Consider the following 17,142-nt stretch of genomic DNA (forward strand, 5'->3'; position numbering starts at 1 on the left):
CGTCGTGTGTGTGCTAGGTGCTGTTCAGGGTACTCTCCACTACCCTTCCCAAACCTGGTATCCGGTACTTGTCGTTTTATCTGGCAGACAGGTTCGTGACGATGGTCTTTATTTGAAGACCCCCACTGTCGTCCTTAAGCTTAGAAGTTCCTGAGTCAGAGATGAATGTCTTTAGAGCACAGTTAGATCTTAAACCTTTCAGATAAGCTAGGGAAGTAGGGGAAAGAGAAAGAAGAAAATGTAAGATCAGAAATGGGATTGACAGAAAGAGAGACACTGAGCCAGTACCCTGGGCTGCTGAGGGCGGCCACGTGCTGTCTCGCAGAAATGATTACTTGAAGAAATTCGCTTTTGGGACCAGCAGTTGGCGTAATGGCTATGTCGCTGGACTCCCACGTAGTCGACCGCGGTTCAAGTCCTGGACCAGTGGCTTAAACTCACGCCGGGCGCGTGTGCATGTATGCCCAAGATCCCGAGAGGAGAATGGAGGAGAAGGGATTGCGGCGTGGCCATCCCCCCGGGGGGTGATTTCTCGCTTTCTGTCTCTCTGTCTCTCTCTTTCTAGTGAGCGCACGCGCCCTATAGCAAAAACTTCTCCAAAAAAAAAAAAGAAAGAAAAAAAAGAAATTAGCTTTTTAATCCCAAAGCAGTCACATCTGCTACCTTGCCAGTGAATTAAATCCTTCTCCATCCTCTGAAAGAATAAATAGAAGGCCACTTTTCAAGTCTGGGAGATGGTGTTCATGCTCTTACCTCAGCGCTGGAAGTGTGTGGTCCTCCACGTTCCCCATGATTTCCCCTGATTGGTGTGGGCATCAGACCCATGTGCCAGTTACCATAGTAATGCCCTTAAGGTTTGGAGGAGGAGTGTGATGGTTCAAGCTTTAACAATTTTGTAGTAGCTTAAAATGTTACAACAGAACTACGAAACTGATAGTTCTGCATTTTGTGTGTGTGTGTTTAGATGTTTTGCCATAGGGTGTGTCCGCCTACCAGAGACAGAGAGAGGGAGAAATTCCTCCCTCCAGGGATGGCCATGCTGCTTGGGGTTGGGGCAGGCACACTCAGATACCTGGTGTGATTTTCAGGCCACCAGGTCTGGGTCTTGAACTATGGAGTTGGCTGTGTGGGATCCAGTGCTTTAACCACCATGCCACCCACTGGCCCCTAGTTCTGCATATCTTAAAAGGCATTCATAGGGACCAGCAGATGTTGTAATGGTTGTGTTGCTAGACTTGCATATAGTCAACCACAGTTCGAGTCCTGGACCAGGTAGCTTGAAACTCACGCCAGGCACATGTGCACGTGTGCTCAGAATCCCAAGAGAACGGATTGCGGCGTGGCCGTCCCTATTGGGGATGGAGGAATTTCTCGCGTGCTCTCTCCCACCAGCACATGCTCCCTTATAGCAAAAATCTCTCTGAAAAAACAAAGGGCAGTTATACACTTGGAATAAAATCTGAATTCCAAATAGGTTCCCTTATAGCAAAAATCTCTCTGAAAAAAAAAGGGCAGTTATACACTTGGAATAAAATCTGAATTCCAAATAGGTTCTTTTTTTTTTTTTTGGATAGATTTTGCACTATAGGGCGTGTGGGCTCGCCAGACAGAGACATCGAGACAGAAGGCGAGAAATCACCCCCCGGGGGGATGGTCACGCCACAATCCCTTCTCCTCCATTCTCCTCTCGGGATCTTGGGCACACACGCACACGCACCCGGCGTGAGTTTAAGTCACCAGGCCCGGGACTTGAACTGCGGTCGACTACATGGGAGTCCAGCGACAATAGCCATTATGCCATCTGCTGGTCCCACCACATGGTTTTAACCACCAGGCCACAGGCTGTCCCTCTTTGGCTACCTTAAGTTGTGGAGCAGTATTTAAAAAACAAAATAGCACCTATGAAAAGGTCTCAAATACAGTTTCTGTCATTCTTAGCAGACTGTAATGACACAGTTTGTAAGGAGTTTATACTGACAGTAGGATTAGGAAAATGTCCAGTGTGTACTAGGCAGCGGTGCTGGAAGCCACCTGGCCGCCCTGGGTCAGACCACGGTTGTGTTGGCCCGAATGCACCAGTACACGTGTGCATGTCTGAGATCTGACACGTGGGAGGATGGGGCTGGCGGGGCAGTGAGGCCCTATGGGGGTGCTTCTTTCCCTGTGTCTCACTCGTGCATGTGTACACACGCACTATAATAAATAACATACTTAAATTTAAGAAAGTCTTAAAAATCAAGAGAAAAAGTAATAGGAGCAAAATGTTCTGAAACAAAGGATTCTGTGGTGTTAACCTGTGTTTTGTTTGTTTGTTTGTTTGATTTGGTTTTACTGTTTGTTTATGTAGTGTCTGGTAGTCCTTTGATGTGTATGGTTTAATTTTATGCTTTAAAAATCATCACCTTCAAAAAAGGAACTCATTTTTTTTTTGTTTGTTTTAGAATTATTTTATTTAACTTATACACTTTTTTATTTTAATTTGACCAGAGAGAGAAAGTGAGAAAGCAAGCCACCAGGTTCAGGACTTGAACCATAGTCACCCATGTGGGAATTCAGAGCCTTTAACCATCACACCATCTGCTGGCCCTAGGAACTCAATTTCAGAGGTAAGTTTTGGGGCTAGCAGTTGGCATGGTGGTTAAGGGTGCTGGACTCTCACGTGGCTGACCATGGTTCAAGTCCTGGACCAGGTGGCTTGCTTACTTGCTTTCCATTACTCTCTCTCTGGTCAAATTGAAAAAAAAAAAAAGAATAACTAAATATTTTTTAAAATAGTGAGTTCTACATGTTAGTATACCTTTCTCCGTTTAGCAGGTCCACCGGTTACAGATCGGCCAGTAGCTGTTCTGTGCTCACAGCACGTCCTGCAGCTGTGGTGTGCTCATTTCGCAGCAAGCAGCTGGAACTGAGCTCCCAGCCCACCATCCTCCAGTTGTGGCAAGTGCACTGAATTAAATTTTAACTGAAATTAAGCCACTTAAGTTGTTTAAAGCATGAGCTCCTATCAGGCTCCTCCTTTTCATTCCCTTCTTTCCCTCTCTTTCTGTCTTCTTTGTGTTTCTCTTTATTTCCTTTTCTTTATATAGAAACAAACTGAAAGAGAATGGGATAATTTATTTCATCTAAACTACTATGATGAGGCTAAAAAAGAATATTCAATGCCCTTATTTTAAGACTTGAGTTCTATGCACTTTGCTTTTTCTAGATATCACTTAAGAGAAACATTTGAATGGATTTGAATGAATCATTGGCTATTTACTAAAGACATTTTATTTTTAATTTTTAAAAGAATTATGTTATCTAACTTTATTTATTTTAATTTGACCAGAGAGGGACAGAAAGAGAGAGGGAAAGTGAGAAAGCAAGCTGCCAGGTCTGGGGCTCGAACTGCATTCATCCATGTGGGAGTCCAGCACCCTTAATCACCATGGAACAGACTGGCCCCACTTAAGACATTTTATAAAATAAACTAAAGGTGTCCTGAAATTTGTAGCCATTGCCTATCAGTTCAGTTTTATTTATCTCAGAATGCAGTTCCTGTGATATTAAGTTCTTCGAAGCGGCTGTCAGAGGAGCCTCTGTGGGTCAGACAGAACACTGAGGCCTCAGCTGGGGCCGGGCTGGGACGCCATAGAAGCGTGGCTTCTGTTTGTGAGTCAGTCGCTCGCCCGTGTGTTTCTCCTTTAATCTCTCACTTGCAATAAGGACCTGAAATGGTTCTTCTTTATCTCCACGGTTAATCCTGGGAGTTTCTAAGCTATTGTTTTAAAATCCGGGTAAGCCTTTCGGCAGGAATAGAGGCACTGCTCATTAGTCACCCATATCGATGGGCATTGGTTAACATGTGTCGTCTCATCCTTGCTTGTGTATGTGCGAGCTCATGGAAAAATGGAATTAAAGTACGAGCCTATTTTGGTGCAAAAACTTTTTGAAATGCCTGTATAATTTTTTCATTATGCATTTCCCATGAGCTTTTTGAAGCCCCTCAGTATGGCTGTGTATCGGATCTCACTATTGCCAGTCACATAATGCTGGGTAGCTAGTTATGAACCGTCAGTTCTGTTAAATAAGGTTTGAACCGCCAGTCTTATCTCTGCTTCGTACTTTATGTGATACTAAGAGCATTCGTGACTTTCACTTGCTTACTTTTTTCTAGAATTATTTATTTAATTTTATTCATTCATTAGTTTTTAAAAATTTGATCAGAGAGACAGATACAGAGAGAGAGAGGGAAAGTGAGAAAGCAGTCCACCAGGTCCAGGACTCGAACAGTGGTCGGCCACGTGGGAGTGTTCAACGCCTTAACTGCTGGGGCACATGCTGACCCCCTCATTTGCATACTTGTATTCAGTTCTCTTTCTTTCATTTTTCGAATTTAAGAAATTTAGGGACCAGCAGTTGGTGTAATGGCTATGTCGCTGGACTCCCATGTAGCCAACTGTGGGTCACATCCCGGACCCGGTGGCTTAAAACTCACACCGAGCGCGTGTGCGTGCGTGCCCAAGATCCCGAGAGGAGAATGGAGGAGAAGGGATTGCGGCGTGGCCATCCCCCCTGGGGGGTGATTCTCACTTTCTGTCTCTCTGTCTCTCTCTGTCTTTCTGGTGAGCACACACGCCCTATAGAAAAAACCTCTCAAAGAAAGAAATTTAAGTTTTGTTAATGATAATTATTATTATTAAATTTGCTATAGGACATGTGTGCTTACCAGAGAGAGGCGGGGCAGGGGGGAGTGGGGGAGTAAGAAAGCAAGCCACCTCACCCCGGAGTCAGCGCTGTAACCAGCACGCCCCCTGCCGGCCCCAGCTCACTTTCACAAACACTGTGTAATCTTTCCGGTCAGAGCAGGTCGCTGCCGCAGTCCAGATGAGGAAGTCCGGGCGCGGAGATGGTGCGATTCACCTAGTCCCACAGCTGGTGCGTGGCAGCGCCGAAGGTCTGGGCGTTAGTCCCGTCCTTTTATTCAGCCTTTGACCTTCCTTCTCTGCAGTGCTCGTTTTCTCCCTCCCCTGAAAGTCAGTTTTGTTTGGAGAGCTCAGAAGCTGTCAGGTAACTATAGAGAATTAATCGTTGTTATTTATTTCGTTTCATTAAAGCACTGAGTCTTTTTCCCCCTTTATCCATCCCAACTCTGCTGATGAAAAATTATTTGTAAGACAGACTTCTTTTAAGCTTTCACTTAGGCATTTAATTGACCAACGTTTAATGATAAAAATGTGGATGGATGTGTTTTGTGACATTTAGAGTGAGAAAATTGTTTTTCAGGTGACTATTACTTGCCCATGGAAAGAGTAAAGAACATTCTTTTTTTTTTAAAGATAGATTTTTGCTATAGGGTACATGCACTCACCAGAGAGACAGAGAGACAGAGATCACCCGCTGGGGAGACGGTCACGGTGCAGTCCCTTCTCTACTCTCCTCTTGGGATTTCGGGCACTCACGCGCCCAGCATGAATTTTAAGTCTCTGGGCCCAGGACTCCAACTGCGCTCGACTGTGTGGGAGCCCAGCGGTGTAACCATTAGGCCATCTGCTGGCTCCGATTAAGAACATTCTTACCACTAGCATCATTCCACGAGTGTGTTCTCTTTCTCTTGCGTAACTTATGCAGATTTTATTAGCTCTATCTGTATTAATAAAATACTATTGCTCTTTCTTACTTTTGTGCTACTTATGATTTTATTTTTTTTAATAAGAGCTTGTGCAAATGTGGGTGAGAAGGGAGAGAAGTAGGTATTTTTGACAGGGTCTTGCCTCATCAAGACCACCCCTGCCCCAGCCCTGAGTTACGTAGGAGCCCAGGTGTGCACTGTGCGCTCGGCCTGCAGGGTGGGTGGGGAGCTGCACCTGGGGCTCCCAGCAGCCTCAGCTGTCACACAGGGTGCCCTCGGCCTTGAGCCACTGCAGTGGGCTCTGGTTAACACTTTTTTTTAAAGTTTTTTTGCCGTAGGGTACACGTGTTATAACGCTGGAGAGGGGCAGAGAGAGGGAAAGTGAGAAGGCACTGCCCACGGGGCGGTGGACTCGCCACAGTCCCTTCTCCTCCATTCTTTTTTTCCTTTGGAGAAGTTCTTGCTATAGGTTCTTTTTTTTTGAGAGGTTTTTGCTATAGGCACATGAAATCACCAGAAAGACAGAGAGATCAAGAGATAGAAAGCAAGAAATCACCCCCAGGGGGGATGGCCACGCCGCAATCCCTTCTCCTCCATTCTCCTCTCGGGATCTTGGGCATGCACGCACACAGGCGTGGCATGAGTTTAAGCCACCGGGTCTGGGACTTGAATTGTGGTTGACTACATGGGAGTGCAGCGACATAGCCATTACGCCATCTGCTGGTCCCGCCTTCTCCTCCATTCTGTTGGCATTTTGGGCATGTACATACACGTGCCTGGCATGATTTTCAAGCCGCTGGGTTCTGAACTCTAACTTGGCCATGTGAGATCCAGCGCCTTGACCACCACACCATCTGCTGGCCTCCTGTTTAACTTTTTTTTTCCCGAGAGTTTTTTTTTTTTTTTCCGCTATAGGGTGAGTGCACTCTCCAGACAGAGAGAGACACAGAGACAGAAAGCAAGAAATCACCCCCCAGGGGGGATGGCCATGCCGCAATCCCTTCTCCATTCTCCTCTCGGGATCTTGGGCATGCATGCACACATGCCTGGAGTGAGTTTAAGCCACCGGGTCCGGGACTCGAACCACGGTGGAGTCCAGCGATATAGCCATTACGCTAACTGCTGGCCTCCCCCCACCCCAGTTAACTTTTTAAACTTTGAAGGTAAGTATATAAGCCTGGAGCTACTGGGGTTTCCGGACTCTGTGCAGGGTTTCCCTGAGCTCAGGAGGAAGTAGTGTGAGCGAGGATGGAAGGGGTGACGTGCAGACCGAAGATGACGGTCCTCTTGGTCACGCTGGACTCCCCAGGGAGGACGGAACAGTAGTCAGGATCACGGGAGAAAGGGAATAACGGAAAGAAACCAGCACAATGAAGACCAGAAGAGGATCGGTTCTAATTCGGAGTTGAGTACTTACAAAAGAAACCGGAGGGCCATAGGCTCACCTTCCTATTTAAGTAAACGTGGGTCTGGAAGACCTCAGTCAGGTTTCACATTGTCCCATCATTTTGTGCCAATTTTATCTTGTCAGACTAAATGCTTAGCGAATCAGAGTTGACAATCAAATCAGATTTTGCCTTTAAAAGTCCTTTTTTGGAGTTTAGATTCTCATAGAAGTTGATAGAAAAGATCTTTTGTGAGGGGTTGGAAGAGACCAGCTTTGGTGGAGGGAGGGGTCTGAGGTGGAAGCTAGGATGAACTGGCTAGTTAAGTTAGTCTTCGTAGCCTCTCAGTGGGATGCAGACATAGACACGTGAATTGAAAGATGGAGGCAGACTGAATGAATGAGTGGTGGGTGGCAGGCACTGATAAACTGGATTACGTATAGATTTTAGGTTCCATTCTATTTTGAATATTATTTTAATAGCTCTTTCGCCATCAGAATATACTTTATAGAGAGCCTTTATTTTATTTAAGTTCCGTGTGCTCGTAGTCAGGAAGGAAGGAAGAAGGCAGGCAGGAGGTCTGGCTAATTTAAACACAAGACAAATAACTGGGTCTAATAGGAGGGGAAAGGTTCTTTGAAACAATATATTGTCCGATTGCTTTTTTCTTTTAGTTTACATGGTCAGTTACAAAAGTTGTGGAACATACACAAGGTCAGGGTTACATCTCCGTAACCCTCCTCAGTTACCAAGGTGCTACCGCTGTGTGCTTGGGCCTTTTCTTTGTTACTTTAAGTTTACTGTCTGTGGTCACCAGGGAGAAGAGAGACGGAGATGCAGAGACAGGAAGAACACCCGAGTCGGCGGTCGCCACAATCCCTTCTCTATTTCCCCATCCCACCAGGACTTTAGCACACACCCGAGTGTTTCCCATGCCCTTGGAGCATGTGCCTGGCACACTTGGTCAAGCCGCCAGCCCTGGGGCTTGAACCACACAGTTGGCCACTGTGGGGCCCAGCTGCCTGAACCACCACGCCACTGGCTGGCCCTGAAACGTCTCAGCGCAGACACTGGGCATCAGGTCGTGGTGGTACTCCTCACTTCAGTCTCTGTCTCCGGGCAGCGTGCTCACTCCTTCACCTAACCAGGCACCATCCGCATGCTGGTCCCGGTGCAGGACAGAGGCGCCACGCGGGTCCCGTGGGAGCACACCGGCTGGCCCACCTCGCCGGTGTGTGCTGCACCCTGGGGTGTGCGCGCAGCGGTCCCCCAGGAGCGCCTGTGGTTACGCAGGGCCCCGTGGTTACGCAGCGCTGTAGTCTCAGCTCCTCCGCTATCTTGGGCTGGTTGTCCACATCGGCACCTGAGCAAATCCCACTCCTTACAGTGGGCGGTCGCTGAGTCTCCAGCACCCCTGAGCCCCACTGCCATTCCCCGTGCCAGTGACGTGCAGAAGCCGGCCAGTCGGCCTGTGTACTGTCTGAAACCCAGAACTCAGGCGTGTTCCGTGTGGTGGTCTGGAACTCCATCCCTCCCCTCCCAGCCCTCCACTGTAGGAAAACTTTTAGGTCTCAGGACTCTTTGTGCTCTTAAATTTTCCAGGACTTGGAAAAGCTCTCCGTTTTGAAGGTTCTGTCTGTCAGTTTTACTGTATTACAAATTAAAGCTGAGAAGCTTAAAAGAATGTATTTATTCACTACTTCGCTTATATGAAACAGTAACAAGCCCATTCGTTGTTATCACAAGAAGACGTTTGTGATAGAGCGGCATCGTTTGCATTTCGCACGTCGCTGGTATCTGCCAGTAGACTGCCAGGCCTCATGTCTGTGCAAGCACTCATACCTTGTGACTTCACGCCCGGGGCCCAGTGCAGTGGAGAGCCCGCTCGGGCCTCGTGCACTACCCGGTGAGAGGCTCCGGGTCACACTCTGCCAGCAGCTGCCCCCGAAGTTTGAGTCGGCCAGCTTTGTGAGCTCAGCTCGCGGCGCCGTCTGCTCCCGCCTCGTCACTGCGGTTAGGGACGCTGAGGTTCACTGGTGCGCTCGGGAGCCATTGTACGTTTCAGTCGGGCAGCGCCAGCGTTTTCCGCTGTTACTGGTGCTTTTGTTGATTTGATTTGACCCCGCGCGATCTGATTTTTTGATGACGGTTAGCGTGAATGTGGATGCCTGCCCACTGTGGTTGTGTCTGCTCAGGGTCGCCCTTCACCCTCGGTTATGCCGTGGTTTGTGTAGGGGCTTTGGTGTTCGGTCGTCTGATCGCGTGACCTTTCTCCTCGTCAAGTCTGGACTGATGTAAGAATGGGAGAGAGGCAGCACCAGGGTCCGGGATCTTAGCGGGGACAGGACTGCAGGGCTCAGCTGCTCATCGTTATTTTGCAAACCAAGCCAGCAGGAAAAAAAAAAAAGCCCAGAGAAGTGCTTCTCTCCCTTGGCACAGTCAGTCAGCGGCACCGCTGCAACCAGAGACGGAGTCTCCCCGGCCTTTCTCCCTGCACACGACCGCCGTCCTGTAAGCACCGTCCTTAAAGTTGGGCCGAGAACGAAACGCTTCGTCTGTTGGTTAAACAACCACAGAGTTTCTTCCCATTTCTTCACAGTCCTGTTGCAGCTGTTCTGCCGAATGGAAAAACACTGTTTCTTACTCATTTTTATATACTTTAAAACTTAGAACCACTCTGAGAGTTTAAAATATACTCGCCTTCGTAGAGTACAAACGATCTAATTTTGGCCCCTGTTTTGCCTAACAGGAAGCCTGCAGACTTGCAGAACTTGGCTCCCGGGACCCACCCACCATTTATTACTTTCAACAGTGAAGTCAGAACGGATGTAAATAAGATTGAGGAATTTCTTGAAGAAGTCTTATGCCCTCCCAAGTGAGTATCAAAGAAGATATGCATGGAGATAGTCCTACCTCTCTGAAACTTCTTCTTATTTGGTGATGCATATGTGAATCGTGTAATTCAGACCTGCCCTCCTGTGGGTTATTTTCAGACTTAGGAGGTTTTCTTCATTAGGAAAAGCAGGGACAGCTAAATACTGGTTGGGGAAAAGGGGAAGAGTTTTGGAAACTTGGCCAGAGAAAGACACAGATGTATTGAAGAGGCCCTTACATTCCCTGCACTATTTTTTGTTTCAAATGAGTCAGTGAAGATTCTGTTATAAGCAGTAGGAACATTTTAACTGGAGTCTGGTTGTTTTACTGGTCAAGGGCCTGGGATAAACTGGTTCAGCTCAGGCAGAGAGAGAGAGACATCTAGCATCCAGTTGTTGGGGGCGATGTATCTGTAGATCCACGTGCACTCACACACCCAGGTGAAGCTCATTTACCGTCACCGGTCACTGAAAACTCCATGTCAGTAACTGTTTCGAAGAGAAATCTTTTTTAAAGAATTATTTACTTTTATTTATTATTAGTATCTTTCACTTTGCTGCAGGGCATGCACACCCACCAGAGAGAGACAGAGAAACAGAGAGAGAGAAAGAAGCCGACAGGTTCATGACTCGAACCGCAGTTGGCCATAGGGGAGTCTAGCACCTTAACCATTGTGCCATATGCTGGCCCCAAAAAGAAAAATCTTTAAGCTTAAGATCTGAGAGCTATTTGGAGATTAGATCTATTAAGAAGAAAGCTTGAGGGGGCCCGTACGTGGCATGGTGCTTATGGCACTGGACTCCCTCTTGGCCAGTCACAGTTTAAGTCTTGGACCCGGCAGTTAGCCTTCTCACCTCTTCTCTCTCTCTGGTGAGCATGTATGTGCCCTATAGCAAATTAAGAAAATTAAATAATTCTTTAGAGAAAAGGAAGAAGAAAGCTTGTGTATATAGGTATTCAGTAGGTATTTTATATCCTCCTTTTGTTTGGAGAGGTTTTTGCTATTGGGTGCATGTTGCCAGAAAGACAGACAGAAAGCAAGAAATCACCCCCCAGGAGGATGGCCACGCCACAATCTCTTCTCTTCCATTCTCCTCTCGGGATTTTGGGCACACACGCTCCTGGCGTGAGGTTAAGCCACCGGGTCCAGGACTTGAACTGCGGTCAACTACATGGGAGTCCAGCGACATAGCCGTTAAGCCAACTGCTGGTCCCTATCCTCCTTTGAAGTATAGTACTATGCCCAGTTTTTAGAAGATACCTCTCTTCCTGAATTCCAGCTAGTAAACAGAAGATAGAGGAATATAAAAACCTAACTGTAACACAGTTTGCAAATGAATTACCTTTATTTCAAAAACTGTCTCACCTTCACTTTTTTTTTTGGAGAGGTGTTTTTTGTTTGTTTGTTTGTTTTGCTATAGTACATGTGTGCTCGCCAGAAAGACAGAGAGAGACAGAATGCAAAGAGAAATCACCCCCCGGGGGAATGGCCATGCCACAATCCTTTCTCCTCCATTCTCCTTTTGGGATCTTGGGCACGCGCCCATACACACCTGGTGTTGAGTTTAAGCCACCGGGTCCAGGACTTGAACCGCAGTCGACTACATGGGAGTCCAGCGACACAGCCATTATGCCATCTGCTGGTCCCCTCACCTTCACTTTTAATTTAAAGGCAGCTGGCAAGACAGCATCTTCAATATATGAATAAACTGAATAACTAGTTCAGCATAGGATTTTTTTCCTCCCAGAGTCTTACTGCCCCCAAATCCATTTTCTAGTGACATTTTGCAAGGTCTTGAAGATGCTCAATCTTCCCCAAAATGGGGCTAGGAATCCAAGTCCTTCTGGTCCCCACTCCCTGCCCAAGGGAAGATGGTAGTTGAGTTTTTTCACATGTATTTTTCAATTTGAGGAAGAAGTGCACATCAATTATGTGTATTTGAAATCTGAATACAGAAAGGACACATTCGTGAGTATGTCTTTATTTGTTATTTTTAAGCAGTGTATTTGTTTATTTCTTCCCTGAGCGAGGAGAGAGAGCACAGCCCACAGGGTCCCGATGTTGCCACCCGCGCCCAGCCTCAGCCAGCCCTGGACCGCAGCTCGGGGTGCCCGCGTGCCCAGGGAGGACTCAGAACTCCCACGGGGCTGGCCTCTCAGGCTGTGCTTCCCTGACGCGCCACCGCCCAGCCCTGTGTGCACTTATAACAACTGGTGTGTCGTATCTGTTCTCAAAGGAGAGCACGAGTCAGTGTGATCTCTGACATTTTATTTTTCTCTCGTTCAGTGCTAGCTTCATAAACACATTGTGGACTATTTACCGTATGGGAGACTGGACAGTCTCGGGTCTAGTTGGAGGTGAATGATCTGCCTGCTCCTGTTGTTGCTGTTAACCTGCGGTGGCTGGGCCCGGCCCTTCCTGTCAGTCTCTGGCTCTCCTGCCCAGGCTGGCCAGCAACAGCACGCTCAGGGTTGGTGGCTGTTGCGTGGAGAAGGTGCTCGAGCTGTGTTGTCTGATGACACGTGAGCACTCGCGACATGGCTAGTACTTTTACCGCCTTCTCTCCACCTTTCGGTAAGTAGCAAAAACGGGGAGCCCCCTGCCCCCCCGGCCACCGTATCGGATGGTGAGGGTACGGGACGTCCACCGTCGCAGCGTGCTCTGGGCCAGCACTGCTCATCTCCCGTCCCAGGCTGCCCTCTGACCCAGCACAGACCGGAGTGCGGAGGCCCCGTGGTTGCCAGGAATATGACTATGTGAACAAAAGCACGGTTTAAGAATAATGTAGAAAGTAGTCGACAGCATTTGTCAGAGTTGTGACTTATTAAACGCTGTCTGGTCGTCGTAGCGCTGTGAGTCGTCAACAGAGAAACTCAACACTAATGCGGCATTATCATCTTTTAGGTACTTAAAGCTCTCACCGAAACACCCAGAGTCCAATACTGCTGGAATGGACATCTTTGCCAAATTCTCTGCATATATCAAGAATTCAAGGCCAGAGGCTAATGAAGGTAACAGATAAATAAATAAATAAATCCCCCCCCATTCCAAAACCCAGAATCAAATTACGAACTATAAACCAACAACAAAAACTCCAAAAATCAAGTTATACTGTCAAACAACAAAAAACAACACAAAAAAGAAACTTTTCTTGTAGCAGTGATTATAAATGAAAACTTTGGACTTCAGTCTCAGAAGTATTACAAACTGTCCTTTACACTTGACCGGGGACTTGATGAGCTGGAGTAGGTCCTTAAGTTGCTGTTTCCTGTTTCGAACTGGCGGCACAGTGCAGTGTGCGTACGATGTGTGTTTACGGAGGGAACGGTAACAGGGTGCTACCGTGACGGGAGTGGCTCAAGACCTGATGGTACATCGGAGCCAGTGGGTTGCATGGTGGTGGCGGTTCGGAGACTCAGGCAGCTGACACGAAGGGTAGATAGCCCTTACCTGAGACGCGTGCGGCCATACGTGCTTGGGATTCCAGATTTCTTTGGGATTTGGGCATATTTACATATACATAATAAGATACCTCGGGTATGGGACCCAATTCTAAACATGAAATTAGTTTGTTTAAATACTTACGACGCTAATTTTATTTTTGTAGCGTTTCGACTGCGACCTGTCATGTGCAGTCAAGCGTGGAATTTTCCAGTTCGAGTCTGTGTCAGAGCTCAGAAAGTTTCAGGTTTTGGAACATTTTAGATTCTGAGTTTTCGGATTGGGGGTTTTCAACCCACATTCCTAATGCTTTTGTTTCTTGTTGGGGGCCGGCAGTCTGAAATCAGCTTGGTGGGTTCTGTGCCGATTTCCCCTAAGAAGCAGTTTTGGAGTTGCTACGAGAATAGACTCAGCAGACGAGAAGTTTCTCGGATTCTGCAGACGAGAAGTTCAGTTTCAAGTTATGTTTTCATGGTGTCTAGGAGGTACAGATGTATTTTTTTTCTTTTTAACTGAAGGACATTATTACTTACTAGTGAAGGGAAGGTCCCGTGGAGAGAGGCCCTGTTGAGTGAACCTGTCTTAGCTACACTGTTTAGTCAGTTCCCTTTTTCTTCTCTTCTGGATGGTAACCATTATTCTCGCTAGGGAAACTGCTCAGAGAGAGCATGAGGGCCTATTTAAAAGTAACCACACGTGGGACCAGCAGTTAGCTCACTGGCTATGTTGCTGAACTCCCATGTAGCCAACCACAGTTCGAGTCCCAGACCCAGTGGCTTAAACTCACACTAGGTGCGTGTGCATGCATGCCCAAGATCCCAAGAGGAGAAGGGATTGCAGCGTGGCCATCCCCTCTGGGGGGTGATTTCTTGCTTTCTGTCTCTCTGTCTCTCTGGCGAGTGCACGTCCTATAGCAAAAACCTCTCCAAAACAAAAAAATGTAACCACACGAACAGAGACGCCAGTTTCTGAAAATACTGTAATTCATCCTAGTTTTAGACATTTGGTGGCTTGGGTGGGGTGTTTTTGGGTGGAAGTTTATAGCAGCAAAGGAATAAGAATACAAAGGGGAAAACATACCAGTGCTGGTTAAGCAAGAATAAATATCACTTTAAAAAGCGAAACACTTGATTTCCTTGTGTTATTTCACTAGGCAGATTTCCAGGCATTTGAAAAATTGTTATTATGTTTTAAAGTTGTAGCATTTTATAGTCCAGTATTGAATTTCAGTGTCTTTGCTATTGGATTCTGGAATAATATTCATTGCATGAAGTGCTTTTCTACACTAAAGGGAAAAGGGGAAGGTTTTAGTGCCCAAGTCTGGCTCAAATCTATTAATAATGTGTTCCAGTAGCTGCCTCAGTTTGGAAGCAATTTTCTGTAGTAATTGGCTTTTTTTTTCTGACTGATGTTTCTGTCTAAGCAATTTATGCACTAGATCAGCAGTTACCCCGCCAGGGTCTGTGTTCCCTGCTGCCCTCCCTGTGTGGGCTGACCCTCCGTTCTCCCGGTAAAACTGTCCTTTTATACCCAGATGCGCTTGCTGCGTGGTCTTTGCTCACTCAGGTAAAACGCAGTTTGTGTGTGGCTTTGGGGAGCTAGCGGGTGCTTGTCTTCCCTCTGACTCTTGGTGGGGCGGAGAAGGGAATACATGTATTTGCTGTTGCTGGGGGTGAGGGAAGAAAAAGGGAGAAAATGACTCATTTAAGTATAACTTTGTATTCTGTTTTTCCCCATCAATTTGTTGCTGTCTTAAGTAGCCACCTACGCCTGCTGACCTACGCATGCTGTAACCAGTAAGAACAGAGAGCCTAATGGTGCATTGCTTAGAAGGCTTTATATTAAATCACCGATGGGCAAATATGAGTGCCAGTTACCAGGCAACGCCCTCAGAGCCCCGTAACTGCCATGAGACCTTCGGAAACAGTGGCACGACATCGGAGTGTAAGGGTCTCCCTTGTGTGTGCTGCGGGCCTCTTGTCTAAGTGACCAACGCCTGCAGAGCGGAAGTGAGTGGCCTGCCCCCACCCTGACACCCACCCCGACACCCACCCTGACAGGAGGCTGACGGGCACGCACTGGCCATCTCGCACGGTGAGAGTAGGTGCGCCTGTGATTAGCTTTGCCAGCCTGTTACGTTTCACTTAACGAGTCCGGTATGTTGAGGCGATTTTAAGATCGCTTAGGACCCAGCCGTTTTGTTTTGCTTTGCCGGAGTGTACCTGCACCCTCAGGAGAGGGAGCTGGAGAAAGCGCCTCCCGGTGGGCGTGCTCCCGTGGGCCCTTCCCCATCTCCCCCTCAGTTTTGGAATTTGGGCCTGCTGTGTGCACGCATCCGGCTGCTTTTCAAGCTGCCAGGGCTGGGATTCAAACTGCAGTTGTCCACATGGTAGTCCGTGGGGCTGGCCCAGGGCCTCGTTCTACATACGGGGCTAGATGTTTAGATTCTCTAGTTTTGGGCTAGTGACAGTGAAAGAAGGGTCAGTGCTTAGATTGGGCTATAAGATAAACGGGATTTAAAGAATGAGGGAAATGCCGAGAGAGGAATAGAAGGTCATCCTTGTGGTAATACGTCCGGTCAGTTGGGAGTGAGGATAGTACAAGCCTTTATGCATTACAAGAGAAAGTAGTGTGTAACCCTTTTCATGGGAATGATGGGACCAGCAGTTGGCGTAATGGCTATGTCGCTGGACTCCCACGTAGTCGACTGCGGTTCGCGTCCCGGACCCGGTGGCTTAAAACTCACGCCGGGCGCGTGTGCGTGCGTGCCCAAGATCCCGCGAGGAGAATGGAGGAGAAGGGATTGCGGCGTGACCATCCTCTCTGGGGGGTGATTTCTCGCTGTCTGTCTCTGTGTCTCTCTCTCTGTCTGTCTGGCGAATGCACGCACCCTATAGTGAAAACCTCTCAAAAAAAAAAAAAAAACTAAGAAGGGAATGATTAGGTACGACCTGTCCCACGTCTAAGTTTCCCGTTCTGAAGCTCCATTAATTTATGTAATTTGTTAACTTCCAAGTGTAACCAGTCTCTTTGTATCTCTAATGCCCTTCCCTGTTTGCTCAAGCTCACCGGAGAGAGCCAGGCACTCGGGGGGAGCCCAGCCACATCGCGGTCCTCTCCCTCAGTCCCTCTCGGACGCAGTGCTTTCAGGCCTCTGGCCGGATCTGAGCCCCCGTTGTCCCCAAGTCCAGGCTCACCCTGCACTGTGGGGCCAGGCCCTGTGTCGGGAACTTTCCTGAGAGAGGAATGGGTTTGGCGGTGGCGCTTCGGGGCCTGTTTCATGCAGGTCCGAGCCTCACTCTGCATGGCGCCAGGACTCCAGGTCCCGTAGCTCCTTTCCTCAAGGCCCTTTGCCGCCTCCTGCCTGATCTCTTGCTTGGACTCCGGCTTTCTCAGGGTGAGAGGTTGTCGGACTACGCCGCACTGCAGGTTTATTCCGCGCGCTGCCCCGCTCTGCGGTTCCCTCTGATGTGTCCCCCGGCCCTGGACGGCGTCTAGAAGGCTGTCCCCTATTAGACCAGCAGTGGCCCCAGAACGCACTCTGCCCTGTGCAGCGCGGAGCTGGCACGGCGCTCTGTTGCCGTCTGCGCGTCGTCCTGTGTTACAGCGACAGAAGCTGCCCTTACGTCTAATGCCTTCCTGCCTTCAGCTTCTGCCCATCAGTCACACAAGTAGGTCGGCTCCATGGAGCGCTGGAGCACCCCCAGGGAGAGGCTGGGCAGAGGGCGGGGTGCCCAGGGTCTGCTGGCTGGAGACCTGCAGGGAGGGTCCCTGTGTGGTCTGCACCTCCCTCCCCTCGCCCCCTCGCCCCCTCTTCGCCTCTCCCCCCT

General features: G+C 48.2%; 1 protein-coding gene across 1 annotated transcript in view; it reads left to right on the plus strand.

Annotated features, from left to right (window-relative positions):
- The window catches only part of CLIC4 (CLIC family member 4), a gene marked incomplete at its 5' end in the record, with an annotated part of 84,643 nt that overhangs the window by 53,629 nt on the left and 13,872 nt on the right, over positions 1–17,142 (plus strand). The window contains 2 exon segments of the mRNA XM_006159402.3: positions 9,746–9,871; positions 12,776–12,882. Coding sequence (XP_006159464.2) covers positions 9,746–9,871; positions 12,776–12,882 — 233 coding nt within the window.

This window comes from Tupaia chinensis, unplaced genomic scaffold (assembly GCF_000334495.1).
Source record: "Tupaia chinensis unplaced genomic scaffold, TupChi_1.0 Scaffold000628_1, whole genome shotgun sequence".
NCBI lineage: Eukaryota > Metazoa > Chordata > Mammalia > Scandentia > Tupaiidae > Tupaia > Tupaia belangeri.